Source organism: Hibiscus syriacus, unplaced genomic scaffold, assembly GCF_006381635.1.
Source record: "Hibiscus syriacus cultivar Baekdansim isolate YM2019G1 unplaced genomic scaffold, ASM638163v2 tig00112285_pilon, whole genome shotgun sequence".
In the NCBI taxonomy this organism is placed as follows: domain Eukaryota; kingdom Viridiplantae; phylum Streptophyta; class Magnoliopsida; order Malvales; family Malvaceae; genus Hibiscus; species Hibiscus syriacus.
In genome coordinates, this window is record NW_024063293.1 from 139719 (window position 1) to 161606 (window position 21888).

At 36.9% G+C, this 21888-nt stretch overlaps 1 protein-coding gene across 1 annotated transcript in view; it reads right to left on the minus strand.

Annotated features, from left to right (window-relative positions):
- Nucleotides 1-9288: 9288 nt before the first annotated feature.
- The window catches only part of LOC120177207 (protein-tyrosine-phosphatase IBR5-like), a 35575-nt gene continuing 22975 nt past the window's right edge, over nucleotides 9289-21888 (minus strand). The window contains exons 5-7 of the mRNA XM_039183427.1: nucleotides 10791-10848; nucleotides 10273-10379; nucleotides 9289-9778 (exon numbers count right to left, since the gene is read on the minus strand). Of these exons, the coding sequence (XP_039039358.1) occupies nucleotides 9480-9778; nucleotides 10273-10379; nucleotides 10791-10848 (464 nt within the window). The 3' untranslated portion in view covers nucleotides 9289-9479. The remainder of the gene's footprint in view (nucleotides 9779-10272; nucleotides 10380-10790; nucleotides 10849-21888) is intronic.

The window sequence follows — 21888 nt, forward strand, 5'->3', positions numbered from 1 at the left end:
CTATTGGATGTTTAAAATACAGATTTTTTAAATATTTGGCAGAGGGAATCGATACCCCCATAAGGGAACCGATTCCCCCTTTGAATGGGAACCGATTCCCCCTGTAAGGGAATCGATACCCCCATGGGGTTATGGTTTTAACACGGGCATAACCCAATATTTGCTCAAACCCTCTCTTTTTTCTTAAACGTCGTTCATCCACTCTTTCTCTCTAAATCTCCATTTTTGCCAAAATCATCAAATACAAGTCGAAATTAGATCTTTCTTCAACTTCTAATCCTTGCAAACAACATCACATTCTCATAAAATCCAAAATTTCAAGGTAATATTTCAAAATCTTTTATTTCATTGATTTTTGAACTTAAGACTAGTTTTGATTAGTTCTAAGATGAACATTACATCGGTCATTGGTTATATGATGATTTTACAACCAGTTTCGTCAAAAACACTCAATTTTTCAAAATCATCTTTTAATTTAAAAAAAATTCAAGAATTGTTGTTTTAATTGATGTTTTTGATTCAATTATGTTGTTTTCATAAAAACTATACGTATTATGATTTTCAAACATTATTTTCCAAATAGTTTTTCAAAACATTGCCCTTTAGAATTTGGTTTAGAGAAACTTGAAATATTGAGGACTCATTTGAGTTTTGGGTTTGATTATATTGTATATATGTGTTTAAATTTGCAGGTTACATATTCTATTCCGATTCTTAAACCATGTCAAATCCTAAACGACCTAGGACATTGTCTAGTCGCTCAAGTCAAAACCGACCTCTTATTCCTCCACCCAATCTAAATAACCCAAATATGACCATTTTGAACTCTTGTTTCATGTACCTGGTCGTAGACAAGATCTATACCATATGTACCATACTTGTTTTGAGTCATACAAAATCTAGGAAGAGCGTATCCCTTCGATCCAAGCTATAGAAGATATGGACTTCCAATATCTTCCTACTCTTAAATCCTAGAAGTTTGATAAACTCTTTAAACTCAAACCTTTGGTTTATCATCAATTAATCCATATTTTTCTATTCCAATGTGGTATGTGTCCAAAACGAGCGTCGATCATAAACTATAGGAATTCAATCCTATCTTTTAGGACAATTCATTTTTATTGACTCCGGCACAATCGTTACCTATTTTGGACTAGATAACTCATGTTTAATGAAAAATAGACTGTGGATTCACCCTATAAGTCTAAGGATAGTGAGAGTACCCTAAGAACTCATCGTGATAGTTTCCTTCATTATTTGATCTCTTGGTGGTTTAGACCATCCGGAGGTAGGTACTCCTCCCTTAGGAATATAGATATATGGTGGATATATTATATCCAACATAAAAAGAAGATTAATCTGCCACATATCATCTTTAATGAGTTTCCATAAACATTGTTCCTTCTAAGAATATAGAAACCTTGTTTTATGGTTGTCTCCTTAGTAATTTGTTTATCAAACTCGGTCTTTGGGTTAATGGGTTTATCGTCCCGAACTCAGAACTTTTAATTGTGAAACATTTTGATGGATTATTTTATTTTTGGTGTTTGAATTTGTTAGATAATTGGCTATTTGAACTTACATGCTTATATATTTGGTTTGATTTTCACTTTCATTTTGAGCTTAATGTTTATTTTTGCATCATTTACATATTAGTTGCATTATGACCAATTTTTGTCATTTCACATTGTTTATGAATATTGAATTATGGAACTAATGGCTAACGTTTCTCTTGATTGTGATCTTAGCAGCTTAAGCTATATATATTTATAATCAATTGGCTAAATGATTTCAAAACCTTGTATAAAATATTTTACGAGTCTTTTTGATTTAACAAAAAGGGGGGAGAAGTGTTAAATGTTTTAAAGGGGAGAAGTGTTAAAGTAAGGGGGAGTAGTATTTTTCAAAATCAAAATTCATTTTGAAATTAGAAAATCTTAAAATGTTTTGTTATATCAAAAAGTGGGAGATTGTTGAAAACATTTTGTTGTTTCGATATAACAAATTAAATTAAAAGAATTTTAATTTTGAAAATGATTTTTCTAAGCATATTCGATATATTAAATCGAATATCAAAATATTACTCAAAGTATTTCAAAGTTCATTTTAAATCCTTACTAAAGTGTAAAATTAAGTTTTAATCTTAAAATAATTTCAAAACGATTTTACAAAATATTTTGAACTATTTCAAAGCTAAAAATTCCAGATTGCTCAGAGGGAACCGATTCCCCCCTCAAGGGGGTACCAATTCCCCCTGAATGGTTTGGCTCCGAGAATTCCAGTATGCTCAGAGGGAACCGATTCCCCCCACTGTTCAACGGTCGAAATATTTGAATTTTACACCTAGGGAACCAATTCCCCATTAGGGGTACCGATTCCCCCCACGCTCCAAGCAGAAATATTAATTGTTTTCACACTTAAACGGCTCCAAAAACTTCATTAATGATCCCCCAATGTTCAGAAGTTATTCAAGGTGTATTTAAGCAAGCTTAGAAGCCATTGATCAATAACAAGAAACATCAAGCAACTAGAATCAAGAGAGAATCAAAGAGAAAGCATCAAACCTCAAGTTTGAGCATTTCAAGCCTATTTTTCATTCAATATTCATTTTGCTTTCAAGAACACTTATTGTGCTCAATTGTATTCATTCTTGAGTGTTATTTTCTTTGTTCTAGAATTGTTCAAACAATCTACCTTGTGAGGATTTCCTTGTAAGTTTGCAAATTTGTATTGTTCTCTTTGGGAGAGAGTGTTCTCAAGAATTTGGGGTATAATTCTTGAGGGTTTGTAAGGTTACTATTTTTCCTCAAAAGAAAGACAAATTAGTGAATTTGTGGAAAATCCTTAGTGTGGATAGCTAAGGTAGTGGACGTAGACTTTGGTTGAGAAAGTCGAACCACTCTAAATCGCTGTGCAAATTTTTTTCAATTTTTTGCAAAAGCTTCCACCAAAATTTTAATTGTCAATTCACCCCCTCTTGGCCATATTCGTCAATCGATTAACTCAACATAATCACATTTATCAAGCTAGCTGAAACTTATCCATAAAGTCGGGGTGTTTAACCAATTGCTCTAGAGGGACAGCTTTAGCTTTATTGTATATATATAATATTATAATCTGGGTATACGAATCCAATTTCTTAAGTTTGTCCAAAAGAACCTGTTATAGTCTAGGTGTTGTTGAAAGTCAAGGAATCTTATCTTTAGAGTTTAATTTCCAGGCGATTGACCTAAACTAGATTCATCTACTCGACTATTCCATCTTTGAAGATCATTATCATAATTGAACATCTTAAACAAAAGTATAATAATGTCATACGCAAGGGATACCCCATGTTGTTTGTTCCTATGCATACCTAATACCAAGCCTCTTGTTTATTCCCTTATGAGATGAGAAGGCTATATCAGTTCTTGTAAGAGAATGATATGGTGTTCGAGTGTATCTTTTGGGGTAAAATCAAATGTCATTATTTTACCAATTTTAATCATGTCACTTTGTCAAAGATCTATAACTCTGATCATTTACAAAGTTTCTTAACCAGTTGATATTAAAGAATTTCAAGTTGTAAATTTGATTCAATGCTCAGTATAAATTCATTGAAATATCCTTATAAAATGAAATATGAGAAAGTTCAAAAGAAATATGAGAAAGTAAAAAAAACAAGTTCAAACAGGATGTTGAAAAATGGAATAAAGCCTCATCAGGATGCCCCACTGGTTGGATTAGGGCTTTCATCTGCACTTGCTCCTCATTTCTCAACTGTTTCACTTGCCAATACTTCTTTTTGAAATACCCTCAGACGCACGAATTTCTTCTTTGGGAGTGTCCTTGCTTTCATCATAAAATTCCAGCTCTTTTCTGTCCATTAGTAGTTGGATCAAGGCTCTAAATTTGACACATTCTTGTACATCATGTCCATCTTCATTATGATAACAACAATGTATGCCACCTTTGGAATTTAATTTGCTAGGATGTGATGCAAGGAACCCCGCATTTATCATTTGCCTCCATACCCAAGAAAGAGGTGACTTCACTTCGGAGATTGGTTTTGGCCTTTTTACCATTCTCCTTGGTGATTGCATTTTTCTCATTCTCTTGATGATTAGACAGATGGTTATATGCAACGTTGGGTGATTCTGAATTGTTGAAATGAATCCAGCTCCTGTTGCGCAATCTTTGGATAATCCTCTCAAAGGTGAGGCAGTTTTCAATAGCATGCCTCAGAACACCTCTATGATATTCACAGTGCGGATTTTCGTCATACCACCTGGGGTATGGAGGATTTAGAGGTTTCTTTAGATATGATGACACCACATGTGCGGCAAACAACTGTTGGTAAATCTCCTTATATGTCATGAGAATGGGATCTAAATGCTCATTTTCCTTTTCTCTCATTGGTTCTCTAGAATCTTGCCTAGGAGTACCTGACGGTATAGCTGCAATGGGTTTTTGATTTGGAGATCATAACGCCGTTTCTAGCATTAAAAATGTTGATGATCTCTCATTCTTTCTTCTTCAGGGGAGGTTTTCTACTCGACCTACCTTTTTGTTTAATGTTCATTTTTACCACATTTTTTTTAACTTCCTCACCAAATTTCAGAATATGATGATAATCTAAATTATTTTGAAGGCTGGTTACAAAGGCATGTGGTTTCGTAACAGATGAATTCCCTTGACGTCTTGGTAAGATTCCAAGTGAAGTTACCAACTGTGGAGTAAGTGGTACATCTACCCCCCTCAGATTCCCCTACCCTAGGGGCATTCATTCGATTCATGCCAGACAACCTTGAAACAATCTGGTCAACCAATAAGTCTTGGTTCCTAATGATGGAATCCAAGGTATTTTGTTGATTTTGATTTATTTTTTCTTCCAATTCCTTTCGTAACCTTAGCATGTTCTCTTCAAGTCGAGCAATCTTAGCTTCCATTTCCCTTTGCGCGGGTGTTGTGAGGATGACACATATCCGAAGCTTGTGGAGGTAAACTCGATGTTTGTTCCATTTTTTATGAGACACCCATTGTTAGTTAATGTGAATGTAATGAAAAAAGAAATATTTTGTGAAATATGTAAGAATGCATGATGCATGAAATGTTCGAGGTAATGCTCCAAAAACGAGTATGTTATTATAAATAATCTTTATTGGGGGAAAAAGTGCTATTTCTTAAAAGATAAAAAAAACATTTTAAAGGTATATTCTTCTAGACCCCAAACAACTTATGATAGGTTAATTCGTCTTCCGCCTTCTTATGTCACCGGTTGAATACTCTATCAAACCTTTCCGACTTCTTTGAGTTGCTTTTTGTACTTGTCCCAAGAAGTCTCGAATGGCTGCATCTCTGGTTTTCACTCTCTGATGAGTCATGTTCCCTAACGGAAATGCCATTGGAGCCCTCCATCGAACACTGGTCTGTTTCTTGAATTCGTCTACAATGGCCTCCAATTTCAGCTATCACTTTGTCATCTTGTTCTCGTTGTTTTTGAAGGGACTCCCTAGGTCAATGACCCTTTTCTTGTCTTGCCCTTGCAATATTTGCCAACCCATTTTTGCAAAGTTGACTTTTGATGAGCTTGGTGTAAACCTGGTCCATTCTGAGTCTTTTCTGACCATAGTCGGACTTCTGAGCTTTTCATCTCTTGATTTATAACCCCTTTGTCCTTTAATGCAAATTATTTACGTTTAATGAACATGTTTTTGGTGGATCAACACCTCTTTTGAATGATGTAAATGATAAAAAAATGAAAGAGAACAAAAATGAAAAAGAGTTAGTGAGGTAAATCAAAACAATAATGAAAATAAAAAGCCTTACCCACATGATATCTACCCCTCATGCTTATTATTCCTACCCGGACATGATCTATATCCCACATATTAATTTTGAACCAGTCCTAATCGCATAAATTTCTAGTTCACAAGCTTTAAATAGAAAATAAAGAAGGAAATAATATCAAAGCAGCCAAGGGTTTGAAATGTGGTTTTGGGGTGGGCTCTAATTCCCTATAGTCTCCTGGTTTAGGTTCTAAAGAAGGTACTCGAGTTCTCCTTGCTGGTGCCCCCTTGAGATCGCCAGACCCTTAGTCCTAAGCATATTACAAGCTTGTATGGACTAAGTTAAACTCGAGATGATACATTCTCTTATGTCTGTACGGTGAATGAATTCACACGAAGACATAAGATATATGAATCTCGAAAGCTACTTGCTAGGCCTGTACGGAGAATAAATTCTCAAGAAAGTGTCACTTTCACCCCCAGTTAAAAGGGTTTGAAGTTCGGGTATAGAGCCAGAGATGAATATTTTTTCTTCAAAAATCTGAAATCATTGAAAAAATGTCAGTACAACTATTTATTTGAGAAATAATCAAAGATAAATAATTAGAATCGAATAAATAAATTAAAATTTAAACTTATAATTTCGCTCAAAAAGACAATCGAAAATTAATTTCGGACTGACTCACTTACCTATCCCCAACGGAGTCGCCAAATTATCGGAACCGTCTTTCGGGTGGGCCCCGAATTGGGCTTCGACTTGAAAAAATGTTAGAGTCGCCACTGATCATTTAAAAAATATTTAGGTTGATCGGACACCATCTTACCTGATCTGCGTTTTACCAGAAATGTGTCGGGTTCGGGAGTCGGTTACAGTCAAGGAAGGATTAGCACCCTTGTACTGCCTTTTCGGTACCAATTAATTTGTTGATTGTCTTAATTGCGAAAAAATGAAATTGAAATTTAAAAAAACTCGATTCAAATTACTTACCTTTGATTGGTTGGAATTCCTCTAAAACTGGTCAAAAAGAATGTTAGATTGCAAAAATAAAAATAAATAAATAAAAATTAAAAAAACTTTTTTTAATTGAATTTAAAATCGAGTTTAAAGAAAGAAACAATGAAGAAAATAAATTTTCAAAGAAATAAATAAATAAAATAAATAAATAATGTTAAATTTCAAAGAAAAAAAAAACAAAAGAAAAAAACGTTTAGGAAAAAATATTTTTTTATTTCAAAAGGAAAAAAAGTCAAAAAAGTTGAAAAAAGGAAAAAGTGGAGCCATGACCATGGAGTAATGACAAAAGCTAACACATAGCCCACAAAAATATATTTAATAATATATATATATAAATAAAAAATGTTTAAAAGATAATAACAAAAAGAAAACAACAAAAAACATAAACATTTATAAATAAATGTTAATGTTAAATTTAATAAATAAAAGAAAAAATACATATATATATATAATAAAAAAACAAAAAAAAGATAATAAAAAATATATAAATATATTAGATTAAATAAAATAAATAAAGGAAAAAAAGAAATTAATTGCAACAAAAAAATATGTATATACAAAAAGGACTAAATTGAAAATATTAAAACATCAATGCTCGAAATAAAAGAAAACAAAGTTTCCTTCAATGGATAATCGAGCAAAGTTACAAAGATGTAAGGACTCCAAATGATATTATCCCATAAGCGAAAATACAAACTACTCCCCATCAAAACTACGTGGTTTCGTAGGAGTATATAAAGCTCAAAGCAAAGGAAAAACTCATACAAACCTCATTTGTTTCCTTACCCCAAAACCATAAGAGAGAGAGAGAGCGAAATATGAGCTTTCTCAGGAGCTTCAATCGAGCCCATAATCCGGCGAAGCTTCGCCGTTGAGCCGCCGCCCGGATCGCCGTCAATCGCCGTTTTCCGGCGATAAAGGGAACGAGATGACCACCAATCAATGCATCTTCCCCTCCTATATACGGATCTGGGCTTTGATTTTGAAGAAAATGCACAGATGTTGACAAATCAAGGCCAAAACGATTCAGCTTTCTTACCTTCGATCTTGCTTCTGGACCGTCAAATCAACTCGGTTCCAAGGTATGTTACTCTTCTCACCCTCTCTCTTTCTTAAACTGACCGCTCGGATCTATTATCTGGTCACCGGAGCGGTCGTGGGTGGAGGCACGAAGGTAAATTCTTCCCCCCTTTTTCTTTGTATTTTTTTCGAATCTCTTGTGTATTTCTCTCTCGATTTTCCCTTTGATCTCCCTTTGTTTTTGTCCCCCGAATCGTTTCCCTTTGCATGGATGTGTTGCACGAATATATAGGCTTAAGAAACCTATCTTTTAGCTCGGTTAAAGACTCCTACTAAAATGCTAACTCCTTTTTTGTTTCTTGACTTGGTTATGCGTCGGATTTCTCGGGGAGGTGGGTTGAGATGTTGGCAGCGGCGCTTGAGGAAGCAAAGTGGAAAGTTAGGGTTTTGGAAACCCTAACTATTCAGTTCGGGTTGAACTTCGGTGGACCCGAGTCTCGGGTCGGTTCGGGTCGCCATTTGCACTTGTGTTTGAGCCGGACGAAAATTAGTATCCACACAAGCTTAATGATTTTGTTCCATCATTTCTAAATTCCGACCTTTTAACAGGTAGGTGTTAAATTTTTTTTAGAAAGAACACTATCTTAAATTAATTTTTGTCTTGATGAGTAACTGGCATTAACATCCTTTTACCTAAAACTCAAACCACGACTCCTCTTAATTACAGAAAAAATGAACTCAAATTATGTAATATATTTCATTTTCATATGTAAAAATATATTGTATCATAATATAAGCACTAAAAATATGTTTAAAATAATTCATTGTTTTAGTAAGATGAGACATAAGGTTCCTTAAAACAAATTTTAGTATTCAAAATTCAAATCCTGGAAAAGCAAACTGGTAAACTGGATTTGGAAAGTTATGCCATAATGAACTTTTGTTATGCTTAAATCAAATTAATTGATTAATGGGGCCAATATATATATTGGCATAGACTGTATTAATCGGCAGTGGAAATGAGCCGGAGCCGGTCAAGTTGTTGAATCCGATGGAATTCAAGCATGTATATAAATTGTTGATACCAGGCTTAAATCAGAATCCCGAACGTATTGATTTAGTTAAACATGGAGCAATGATAAATAGCAAATCCAAAGACGACAGAGGAAACTTAAAGATGTTAAAATTTTGATGTGTGAATATACGATTCTACATCTACTAATCATTAATTCAACTATGTGTTTTCAAAAGCAAAAGCCACCCCCATGTGTGTGTGTGTGTGTGTGTTTTTTCCTTCAGATAAGACAATGTCCAGTTTTGAAACAGGCAAAAATCTCATAGCAGTTGCAATCTGATGATAAAAAGATCTGTAAAGAAAAGAATCAGGTTTTATGATCTTTGTAAACCAAGTTAACCTCCAGTATAGACTATCCGGCCATGATCAGAAAAACATTTCCATCTTCGTACAGGAAGCTGAATCTACTGTTCCGGAATAAACTATTTTTTATTATGAAAAGCAAAGTGAATGCACATTGATTCTACTGAATTATCTTTGTACATGAAATTTGGAAAGAGCCATGGTCATTGGATCCTACAGACAAGAAAACTACGTGAGATTTACTCGCAATTTACAGCCACATGACATATCGAACCTCATAAAAGTTGGTCTCGGGAGTTCAACTGCTGTCCATCGGAATATCACTGGCATTGGGGTTCCCTACGCTTTCAGACATACTTTTCTGAGTCTGAACTGCACCGAATGTGAACCCGTGCGGAGGAATTTCTAAAGGTGGACGGGCAAAAATAGAAGTAGCACCAACATTACTGAAAACCTGAATAGGAACAGGGACTGGAACTGGATCATTGGATAGACCGAAGTTGAAGGATGGGACTCCAGCAGGTGGGAACAACGCAGGATTGATACTTTCGGATCCAAAGAGCTTTTGCTCATATTCCTGCAATTGCTGGTGAACAGCTGCGAATCACAGACAGCATATGAGAATGACAAGGTAATACCAGTTTTATGAGTCAAAAATAGCATTTATGTGTATAATATGAAAAATTAACAATATTTACAAGGTTATTCTAATATAAACATTACAAATCTATAATCCTTAAACTCAATTTCAATCCTACCAAAGAAATTACTTTACCCAAGCACAGCATACGTAGTTTACTCATGAATTCTCTTGGGTTGCAGGAAAAGTCGATTTGTCAGTTAAAAACTATGAAACATTATTCACCCATCCCATGCAATCTAACAAATACCAATCAGAAATTGGAAACAGATTGATGATAGTTTCAGCAGCATTATACTTTTCTCACTTCCACATGATTATTACATGACATTTTTCCTCATACAAATAATATCAGGTGTCACTCCTATATTCTTTTCAATTAAGCTAGTGACATTAAATTTTAACTAAAATTATGACTTGTTAGGTGATTTAAGTCCATGCTGGTAAATACCTTGACTTAACTCCACAGATGATCTCCGTTCTTTCACCCACTGATAGCTTTGCTGAAGCCGCCATCCTTTAGACTTCATTAAGTACGCTATAACAATAGCTGGCGACCTGCAGAAAGAAAATAATCATCCTCACAAACAGTTTCAAAAGTTCAAATGGGCATACACCAAAGAAAATAATCATCCTCACAAACAGTTTCAAAAGTTCAAATGGGCATACCCCCCCCCCCCGCCCCCCCAATCATTTGGCTCAATGCACGTATATCCCATCTCAAAGAGTAAAATACCCAACTTCCTCAAATAAATTATTAAGAAGAATAGAAAAATGTATACACAAACACGCAAAGCAGTTTATCTCCTATGTACAAAATAACAAGGTGGCCAAATTCTTATCTGTAGGGTAGCTTAAGGGAAAGATTCTAGAATGACCCTCAAATAGGTTCTTACAATATTGAAAATCCTATTTTGAGCATTCAAAATTTCTGGGATTAGAAAGAATGAAGCAGCAGTAAAAGTCAACCTGTTTTTTCCCGACATGCAGTGCACAAGGACTCGAGCCTTATCCCTCTCACATTGCGCTGCAAATTCAGAAATGAAGCACAGGTCAAACATGCCAATGAGAATAAAATATACAACATGTCAATTGGCAGAATCTGAGCTACTGCAATGCGACTGACAAACATTAATTAACTAGGCAAACTCTCCAACATCCATTTTGCACTAGGATAAAAGAGAATCATGAGCTGATATTGGCACAGTTAAAGAAAGGATTCATTGTGATAAAGAAAAAAAACTCAGAGAGCAATGAGTCTTAGAATAGGTTCGCTCCCCACTGGAGCCATATGGATTGCTTTCGTGGATAATCTTAGTAGAAGAGTCTCTAGGAGTGCCATGTGGGAACTTTACAACCACCATGGCAAGGTTACCAAGGTCTTTATCCCCATCGTCAATAGGATGCCAAAGTATAGAGATGTCACTTTTGCTTTTGTTCATTTTGCAAGTCCTAAGGACCTTTTAAACGCCATCAAGAAGGTTAACAATTCGGTGATTGGCCGGAAAAGGATAATGGTTGGGGTGGCAAAATACCAAAAGTTAGTCTCAGAAAAACCTGTCCGGAGCAGAAGCTGTTGAGTCGAGGAGGTCAGGAGACTCCACTAAGAGCTATGAAGACAGATCAGAGTCGAGAAGTTTCATGATGGGAAATCGTACAAAGACTCTTTGGTAGGCGACAGAAGGGTGCAAAAGGGCACCCTGAGTAGAAAAAAGAGTGGTTTAAAGGTAATTTAAGAGTCCATTAAACGTTTTCATCCCTACGGAGGAGAAGGAGTGGATTAGGAGGTCTCTAACTGGAATTTTCAAAGACTTGTATGATATTGAATTCTTTCAGAAAGCCATACACAATGATGGTTTCAATGCTAAAGTTGCCAGATGGGGTTATGCTAGGAATGCATGCATTATCACGTTCCCGTCTGAAGAAGAAATGGGGGCAGCTTTGGAAGAGAAGGTAGAAGAGTTAAACTTCTGGTTCGATTGGCTAATCCCGGTCTCCATGGACTGGGGGGTGTCGTTAGCTTTCTGTTCGTTGTCGTTGACGGGTGTACCTCCGAATTGTTGGAGTGAAGTATTTTTCTCTAGCTTGACTTCGAGGCGGGGGTTGTTGGTTAAGAATCAGGAGGAGACCCTTAAGAATCAGGAGGAGACCCTCCAGAAGATGGATTGTCGTGTTGCTCAGATGCTTGTTAGGGCGGCAAGTCCGTTCGACATTCCTAGTTTGGTAACTATCAAGACAAATGGCAGATCCTATTTGATTAAGGTTAAGGTTGAAATGGTGGAGGATTACTTTCCTGAAATTTTGAGAGGAGATGTAGAAGAGGAATCAACTGACGTATGGGAGGAAGATTCATCATAAAGTAATCATGGCGATGGTCGCAGTGGCTACGAGGATCGGGAAGTTCAGCAGACAGGATTGCCGTCCCAAGAAAGGGTGGATTCATGGCTCCAGGAGAACTCGACAGGTGGCCACCTAGGGAATGTCTCTTGAATTTAATATTACAGGTGGATCGAGGCAATTTTATCCCATGGGCGAATAGGGGGAAGTGCCGAATAATTGTGTAGCCCCCACTCATCAGGGTTTGTCGGGAGATGCCATCATGGATCATGAGAATGGAAGAGGTAATGCTATCATTCCTATTGGGCCTGATAATACATCCATGATAGATATGGTGCCCATTCAGGCTGATCCAAGTCATCCAGAAGGTGGGCGCCTATTGCATGGGCTTGGAGGGAGATCTAGATCTTTGGATCCTTCAAGAAGTAGTGGTAACGGTCACAGTGTTGTTTGGTACTCCCAAGAAAGAGACGAACCTCTGAATGTGGGTCATAACCGTTCTCAATCGAGGTCCCCATCTTTCCAATCTGTTACCTCTTCAATTCGAAATCGCCCTTGAGGAAGAAGTGCTTCAGCAGACAGAATTGAGAGTGGGTTTTATGATAAAGTTTATAGGATTAAAGAAAAAAGTGTTTTGCATGGACGAGTCCAGGATGGCTCCAGACTTATTAATCAACGCCAGGAGGAGGTGGAGAAAGCGAATGTTGCATGAGATGTCAGTAACTTGTTGGGGCTCACATCTCGTGGAGGCAAAAGAGCTTTTATTAATAGAGTGAGTAAATATGGCGAACGCTAGGTCTAAGGGAGGTGGGAGATGATCTTCTAGGGTTTTCCAGGTATTTATTAAAGTTTTTATGATAAAGTTAGTATTAGTATCGTGGAATGTTAAGGGTTTGGGGAGACGAGAAAAATCCAGAGCTGCCAGAAACCTGATTGCTGAAAAGAAGCCCTCTTTTGTGTTCATCTAGGAGTCGAAAGTGGAATCAATTAAAACCCACAATGCGCAGAAGGTTAGGAGGGAATTTGATGAGAGGCTGTGCTTGGTCCCCTACAGAAGGTTCAATGGGTGGTTTAGTAACTATTTGGGATGAAAACGTTTTCGATTTTCAGTCCAAACACATTCATGGAAGATTCATAGATATTAAGGGTAACTTTAAGAGCTCGTCGATACAAGTTTGTTTCATAAACGTGTGTGGACCATCAATTGATTTGGAAAATGAGTCATTCTTTGGGGAGCTTCTCTCTTTCATTACCCAGCTAGACTACCCTCTATGTTTAGGAGGTGAATTTAATGCGTATGTCCCAAGAAGAAAAAGAGGGAAAATCCCATAATAGGTTTTCTATGAGGATCTTTAGTGATTTTGTTTTGAATGTGAATCTGGTTGACCTTCCTTTGTCTGGAGGAAAGTTTACGTGGTGCAATAACAGGGAACTATCAACTTTTGTTAGGTTAGATAGGTTCTTGGTGGATCAGAGGTTCTTATCTATTTTTCCTAAAATCAGCCAGAGTCTCCTCCCGATATCCTTATCCGATCATAATGCCATACTAATAGAGAACAGCAACGTCAATTGGGGTCTTAAGCCATTCAGACTGTTCAACTACTTAAAGGAGGAAGGGTTTCAAGAGATGATGGAATTGGAGCCGCAGGAGTTTCAAAATGGCAGCAAGAAAAAGAGCATCTGTAGCATTCTAAAAAGTTCAAGAAATGCAATAAAAAGGTGGTCAAAAAATAATCACCTCAATTTGCTGGGATTAATTTTGGATTTGGAAAATCCATTCACGATATGGAACTCGCTGTTCAATAAGGATCCACTTTTGTTACTTTAGAGTCGGTAGCAAAGGCAAAGAAGAATTTATGGGAATTGTACAAGGAAGAGCAAATATGGTTCCAAAAGTCCCGTGTGAATTGATTCTCTGATAGTGATCAAAACTCCAGATTTTTTCACTAGTGTGCTGCAAACAGAGGTAGGCTGAATTCCATCAACTGGCTGAGAGTTGGAGATAGGATGATTTTGGACCCTGGGATAATCAAATCAAGTGTGGTGGACTTCTTCAAAGACGCATACAACCAGAAGCCTACTATAGAAGTTGAAAAGTTTCTCCAAGCTTTCTAAGGCACAAAACTCCTTCCTAGAGAGGCCTTTCTTGGAGGAGGAAGTTTGGGATGCTATTGCCTCCTCAAATAGTAATAAGGCACCAAGGCCCGATGGTTTGAACGTGGTTTTTTTCAAGAAGTTTTGGCCAAATCTGAAAAATGGGATATTGAGCTTTTTCAAGTAATTTTATAAGGGGAAAAACTGGGAGAAAGGGATTAATCACTCTTTATAACCCTCATACCAAAAAAGGTAAACTCGGAATGTTTGGAGGATTATAGGCCTATCAACCTTGTTGGGGGTCTAATATAAAATTCTCTCCAAGGTGCTCTCAAAGAGTTTGACTCAATAATTGACCCATCTCAATTTGCTTTTATTCCGGGGAGACAAATTATGAACTGCTCGTTTATTGCTAATGAGGGCATTGATTTCTGGAGGAAGAAAGGTTTAAAGGGGATTGCATTTAAGGTGGATTTTAAAAGAGCTTATGATTCGGTTGATTGGAGCATCCTTTTGAAAATTATGGAGCTAATGGGTTTAGGACAAAAGTGGTGTTCACAGATCTATAAGTGTTTATCAACGGCTTCTATCTCCATATTAGTGAATGGGTCCCCCTCGGAGGAATTCCACATTGATAAAGGTTTTAGACAGGGGTGCTCCCTATCCCCGCTGCTTTTCAATTTGATGGGTGAGCTTCTAAGTTTGATGTTGATTAAGGCGGTGAATGTTGGACTATTCAGAGGTTTTGAGATAGGCAATACTAAAAATTCCTCCATGCTTTCCCATTTACAATTTGCAAATGACATTTTAATTTTCTGCAATGCTTTCCCATTTACAATTTGCAAATGACATTTTAATTTTCTGCAATGCTTCCATCGGGGAATTGAAAATTGTGAATAAGGTTCTAATGATTTTTGAATTGTTATTTGGGTTACAATTGAACCTCTCTAAGAGTAAAATTTATGGAATTAATGTAAAAGTTGATGTCCTTAAGGAGTGGGCGGCATCTATCGAGTGTTCGATGGGTGCGTTACAGTCGGAGTACCTTGACCTCCCACTAGGGGAAAAGAAAAATGTGGTCTTGCTCTGGGATCCTGTAATTCACATGTTCTATAAGAAGTTGGTCGGGTGGAAGGTAGCTTCCTTTTCTCTAGCAAGAAAAGGGTGTTGATTAAATCGGTTCTGTGTTCCCTGCCTATTTATTTCCTGTCCATTTTCAGAATGTCGTCCTGCGTGCTAAGAAGAATAAATTCTATCATGGCAAAATTTCTATAGGGGGCATGATCGACAGGAGTAGGATACATTGGGTCAATTGGATTACAGTGTGCAAGCCTAAGAATTTGGGAAGGCTTGAATAACAAACCTGAATCTTTTGAATCAAGCACTCCTGAGTAAATGGGCGTGGAAGTTCGCTAGCAAGAAGAACTCGTGGTGGAAAAGGGTAATTTGTAGCAAAAATAATCTGGACCCGAGGTCCATTTTGGTGGATAGTTCGATTACTACTCAGATTTCTTGGATTTGGAAAGGGGTGGTGAAGTATTATACGGTTAGTGATGATTTCGGGAACTGTTTTAAGGAAAACGTTCATTTAAAAATGGGCAATGGGGAGGACATTCTTTTTTTGCAGGACATGTGGATAGGTAATAACCCAATAAAAGATTGCTTCCCGAGATTATTTGCACTTTCGACTAGTAAAAGGGGAAAAATCGTTGCGTTTAGAAGTAAGATTCCCTCGGGTTGGTGCTGGGACATCCAAATGAGAAGAACTCTCGCAGATTGAGAACTTAAGCAATGGTTAGAACTCAATTCCCTACTATATAACTTTTCGTCTAGGTCTTTTGAAGAAGACTATTATGTCTGGAGTGGAAATGGGGAGGGTACATACGTAGTTAAGTCCTGCATTCTGTAGGTTATGCAATAGATAAGTTAGTATTTTAATATAACACTAACTCTTAGAAAGTTAGATAGATAAGGATAACTACTAAGTAGTTCACTTCTAATAGAAAATTTACTCCTAACTTTTCCTAATAAAATATGTATTTTCACCATCCACGATATATAATAAAAAGAGTTCCTTTTCTTCTCCACTATGTTGTTTACTCTTTATCAACATGGTATCAGCTAGGTGACCGATCATTCACCTAAATCTAGCCGATTTTTTTTCTTTTTCTTTTTTTACCCTAAATCTAGTCGTCGATCATGAATTCCACCACTTCTTCATCAGATGTCACTTCGGAAATCCACATTAATTCACCACATTCTGATATTTCTTCAGCCTCTATCACCTGTCACTGATTGAATGGTGACAATTATATCCCTCACTCTCAAACTACTACTCGGCCAAAGAAGGGGAGACCTTGGTGTGACTATTGTAAGAAGGTTGGCCATCTGCAGGATTCCTGTTGGAAATTACATGGCAAGCCTACTGATGGGAAGTCTTCAAAACAGCATCAACAACGTTATACTCAAGAAAATTGTGTTGTGAATACTGATTTACAAGGAAGTTCGTTTACTAAAAAACAAATGGAAGAGTTGCAGCAGTTTTTTAGTCATTTAAACACTCATTCCCAATCAGTACCTGCAGGTAGAATTCCTTTTGCTACTTTGGCTAATACATCCACCACTCTTACTTGGGTTGTGGATTCTGGTGCAAGTGATCATATGACAGGTGATCTTCGGCTCTCTCACACTTTTCATGCCGACTCGTCTATCTCTCATATTCGAACAACTGATGGTTCTCTATTCGGTGTTGCCGGTCATGGGTCTATTCGAATAAATCAGGACATTTTGTTATCTTATGTTCTTTATGTTCCCAATCTTACTTGCAATCTTATCTCCATTAGCAAGTTGTCTGCCGATTTATGTTGTATCACGAAATTTAACTCTGATTTTTGTGAATTTCAGGATTCTAGCTCGGGGAAAGTGATTGGCAGTGCTAGGCTTTGTGGGGGTCTTTACCTACTTCCAGCAACTTTATTTTCCCACCCATCTACTTCCTACCATGTTATACAACAATTTCCTTTACCTTCAACCGATGTTATGTTATTGCATTTTCGTTTAGGACATCCCAGTTTCTTTTATCTTGCAAAATTGTTTCCACATTTATTTATCAATAAGAGTCCAAAATCTTTTTCTTGTGATATTTGTCTACTTGCTAAACAAACTAGGAGTGTTTATCTACCTTCTCCATATAAATCGTCCAAACCATTTACCATGATCCATAGTGATATTTGGGGACCATCTCGGGTCGCATCTTTACATGGGTTTCGGTGATTTATTTCATTTATTGATGATCACACTCGTACTACCTGGACCTTTCTCATGAAAACCAAATCTGAAGCTTGTGAAATATTTAAACGGTTCCATAAGATGGTTGAAACCCAATTTCAGTGTTCAATCCAAATGTTTCATTCTGACAATGGTAGTGAGTATTTTGCCAATGTTTTGGGTTCTTTCTTTCAAGAAACCGGGATTATTCATCTTACTTCGTGTGTCAATTCTCCTCAACAAAATGGGATTGCTGAGCGAAAAAACAGGTATCTTCTTGAGGTTACTCGGTCTCTACTTTTTTCCACAAATGTTCCAAACTATTTTTGGGGAAAGCCCTTTTAACTGCCACTTATTTGATTAACCGTCTCCCTAGTAAACCGTTACAATTTAAGTGTCCGAGAGATGTTTTTCTTCCGTTTTTTTCCTAATTTTAAACCGATGACTTCATTGTTACCCTTAGAGTTTTTGGTTGTACTGTGTTCGTTCATAACAATGTTCCTTTCAGGTCTAAATTAGATCCTCGAGCATTTCGGTGTGTGTTTTTGGGTTATTCATCGACTCAAAAGGGCTTTCGGTGTTATTATCCTCGTACAAAGATTCTTTATTACTATGGACGTTACTTTCTTTGAAAAAAACACTTTTTTTCCTTAAAACTGCTATTCAGAGGGAGTCATTTAATGAATATCAGTTTATTGACTCACAACAATTGTCACTTGATTTGCAGCCAGCTCTTTTTGATCAACCAGCACCGTCAAACCAGTTAAACCAGTCGAATAAGCCTACAAAATCGCTACAGCCAGACCAAACAACACTACCTAACCCAGAAAACATATCCTTGCCAAACCAGTCCACCGAAACATATTTACCTCGGCATAATCAACATATCACTTCGCCTCAAATACCTCAATCCGAGTTGTAGATTTACAAGAGACGACAAAAACCAATTTCTAAATCAATCCCTGAACCTAATCCCGATTCTCCTACACAGCATGGACACTGTCATGTACCGTAACCAAACGAGAATCTTTTGGAGAATGAAGAAGGTAATCAGAGTTCTTCCACTGAATTAAATGTTTTAATTGATGATAATGACTTGTTGATTGCTCAAAGGAAAGGAGTAAGAAAATGCAGAAATTATCCAATTGAGAGATTTGTTGCATATGGAAAGCTAACGCCTTGTTTTAAGAACTTTACAGCAAGTGTAGATAGCATTACTGTTCCAGATACGGTGGAAGAAGCATTGAAAGATCCCAAGTGGAAAAAGGCAGTAGAAGAGGAATTAAAAGCACTAGAAAACAACAATACTTGGATTATAGTTGATCTTCCGAAAGATAAAAAACCAGTCGGCTGCAAATGGGTATTCACGGTAAAATACAAAGCTGATGGTAGCATTGAAAGATATAAGGCGAGATTAGTGGCGAGATTAGTGGCGAAAGGATTCACTCAATCTTTTGGAGTTGATTATCATGAAATGTTTGTTCCGATAGCAAAACTAAACACTGTGAGAGTGTTACTGTCATTAGCAGTTAATGAGAATTGGGTGCTTCATCAGTTAGACATCAAAAACGCATTTCTAAACGGAAACTTGGAGGAGGAAGTATATATGCGAATTCCACCGGGTGTGAAGAGTAATACAGGAAAAGCATGTAGATTACTAAAGTCCTTGTATGGACTTAAGCAATCTCCAAGAGCTTGGTTTGACAGATTTACAAAGGTGATTATTCAGGATGGTTACAAGCAATGTCAATCAGATCACACTTTATTTGTCAAAACATCTTCAAACAACAAAAAGGCAATTTTGATTGTCTATGTTGATGATATCATTCTAACAGGTGATGATTGTATGGAGATAGAAAGATTGAAAAAGCTACTGGCGAAGGAGTTCGAAACCAAAGACTTGGAAACTTTACGGTATTTTTTAGGCATGGAGATTGCAAGGTCAAAAGAAGGAACAGTGATCAACCAAAGGAAATATATCCTTGATCTACTATCAGAAACTGGAATGAAGGGATGTAAGCCGACTGAAACACCCATGGAAGCAAATCTGAAGCTGAGAGAAGAATTGGGAAGTCCTATGAACAAAGAACAGTATCAAAGGCTAGTAGGTAAACTAATTTATTTATCACTTACTAGACCTGATATTGCGTTCTCTGTCAGTATAGTGAGTCAATATATGAATGATCCAAAAGAAGAACATTTAGAGGTTGTGAATAAAATTCTAAGATACTTGAAAATGACACCAGGACATGGATTAATTTTTAGAAAGAGTAATGATAGAACAGTAAGAATTTTTTCGGATTCAAGCTGGACAGGTGAATTAACGGATAGAAGATCTACAACTGGTTATTGTTCATTTGTTTGGGAAAATCTGGTTACTTGGAGAAGCAAAAAACAGGCGGTGGTGTCTCGAAGTAGTGCAGAAGTAGAATTTAGAGCAATGACACTTGGAATTTGCTAAGGAATTTGGCTTCAAAGAATGTTAACTGAGCTGGGGTTATGTGCCAACAAATGTTTGAACTTCAAAGTGACAGTAAATCTGCAATAAGTATTGCAAAGAATCCAGTTCATCATGACCAAATGAAGCATGTGGAGATTGACAGACATTTCATCTCTGAAAAGGTGAATGGTGGAACGGTGAAGCTCAATTATGTTTCAACGAAGAATCAATTAGCAGATATTCTCACCAAAGCACTTCCAAGAATTACCTTTGATGAGATTATATCCAAGTTAGGTCTTTTCAACATTTACTCCCCAACTTGAGGGGGAGTGTAGGTTATGCAATAGATAAGTTAATATTTTAATATATAACTCTTAGAAAGTTAGATAGATAAGGATAACTACTAAGTAGTTTACTTCTAATAGAAAACTTACTCCTAACTTTTCCTATAAAAAGATGTATTTTCACCATTCACGATATATAATAAAAAGAGTTCCTTTTCTTCTCCACTATGTTGTTTACTCTTTATCAACACATTCGCTATTGAATGGTATGGATGCAGCTGATATTTTATGGTCTAAACATGTTTGGCTTGGGTTGCCCCACCTCGTGTTGAATCTTTTGTCTGGCAGGTGATGCATCCGAAGTTGGTTGTTAAAGCTGAGCTACTTAAGAACAGTGTTCCTGGGATAGTGGATTCTCTTTTCCCTTTTTAAGGCTTGGTCCTGGAGTCAGTTTCACATCTGTTCGTTTCTTGTGATGTAGCGTGGGGGTTATGGACTAAATTCTTGGGGATTTGGAATTTATCATTTCTCATGCTCGATAACCCTTCTGCTCTCATACCAGCCTGGCTGGATTTAGCCCATTGTTCGATCATACGGACCTTTATTCTAGGGGCGATCTTATGGTCAGTTTGGAAATGTAATAACGAGATCATCTTCGATAAAAGGAACTTTACTCAACTCATTTTTTCTTCTTAACAAGATACAGGTTATCAACGTGGTTTGTTGCAAAATTTCCCAAAGTCTATTCCTTTTGACTGTCTTGTGGAGAACCCTTCCTTGGCTGATTCCTGGTCATGTAGACCGAAGACTTCCTCCTCCCTCCGTTGTGGTGCCCCCCATCACCAAGTTTCTACAAAGTGAATGTTGATGGTGCCATGGATAAGAATTGGCTTAAAAGTGGTAGTGGTGGCTTACTTCGGGACTCTGATGGTATCTCATTAAGGTCTTTCTCTGAAAGCGTAGGTCCAGGTCCTGCTATCTTGGAGTCTGGTTAGGGATCTAATAGCCGCCTCATCTTGGAGAGTGACTGCACCACCGCTTTGGACTGGATTAAAAAACATGGCTCATGTTCTGCTTTATTTGAATCGTTGGTGAAGGAAATTGTTTCTATTGTATTAGACAAGAATGTTATTGTTAGGCACATTTTGAGGTGTGAGAATTAGAAGGCATATGAATTCTAAATGTTATTATTAGATCATAATGAATTATTTTTCAATGCAAGGTTCAAGCTTGCTTCTTGGTTCTTAGCAAAGATTAAAGATGTTTGCATTTTCAAAGACTTTCTCATTAGTGATCCTTCTCTAGGGGATGTCTGCTCGAATTCTAAAAATCTGTTAGTTGAACAGATTCCTTGGTCCCTTTCTCCCAAAGGATTTCTAAAGCTGAATGTGGATGCAACCGTAAGTGGTGATTGGAAGACTAGTGGACTACGTGGTATTTTGAGAGATGAAGTTGGTTCGGTGCTTGGTTCTTTCCAAGAAGTTGTTGGTTCGGGTCCTCCTACCTTAATGGAGTTGAAGGCAATCAAGTAAGGTTTAATCTTCTTTGATTCCTTTCGATGGTGCTTTAAGGAACGTTTAATTATTGAAAGTAATAACAAGTTGTTTGTGGAATGGGTAAAGAATCTCGATAAATGTCCAGGGGT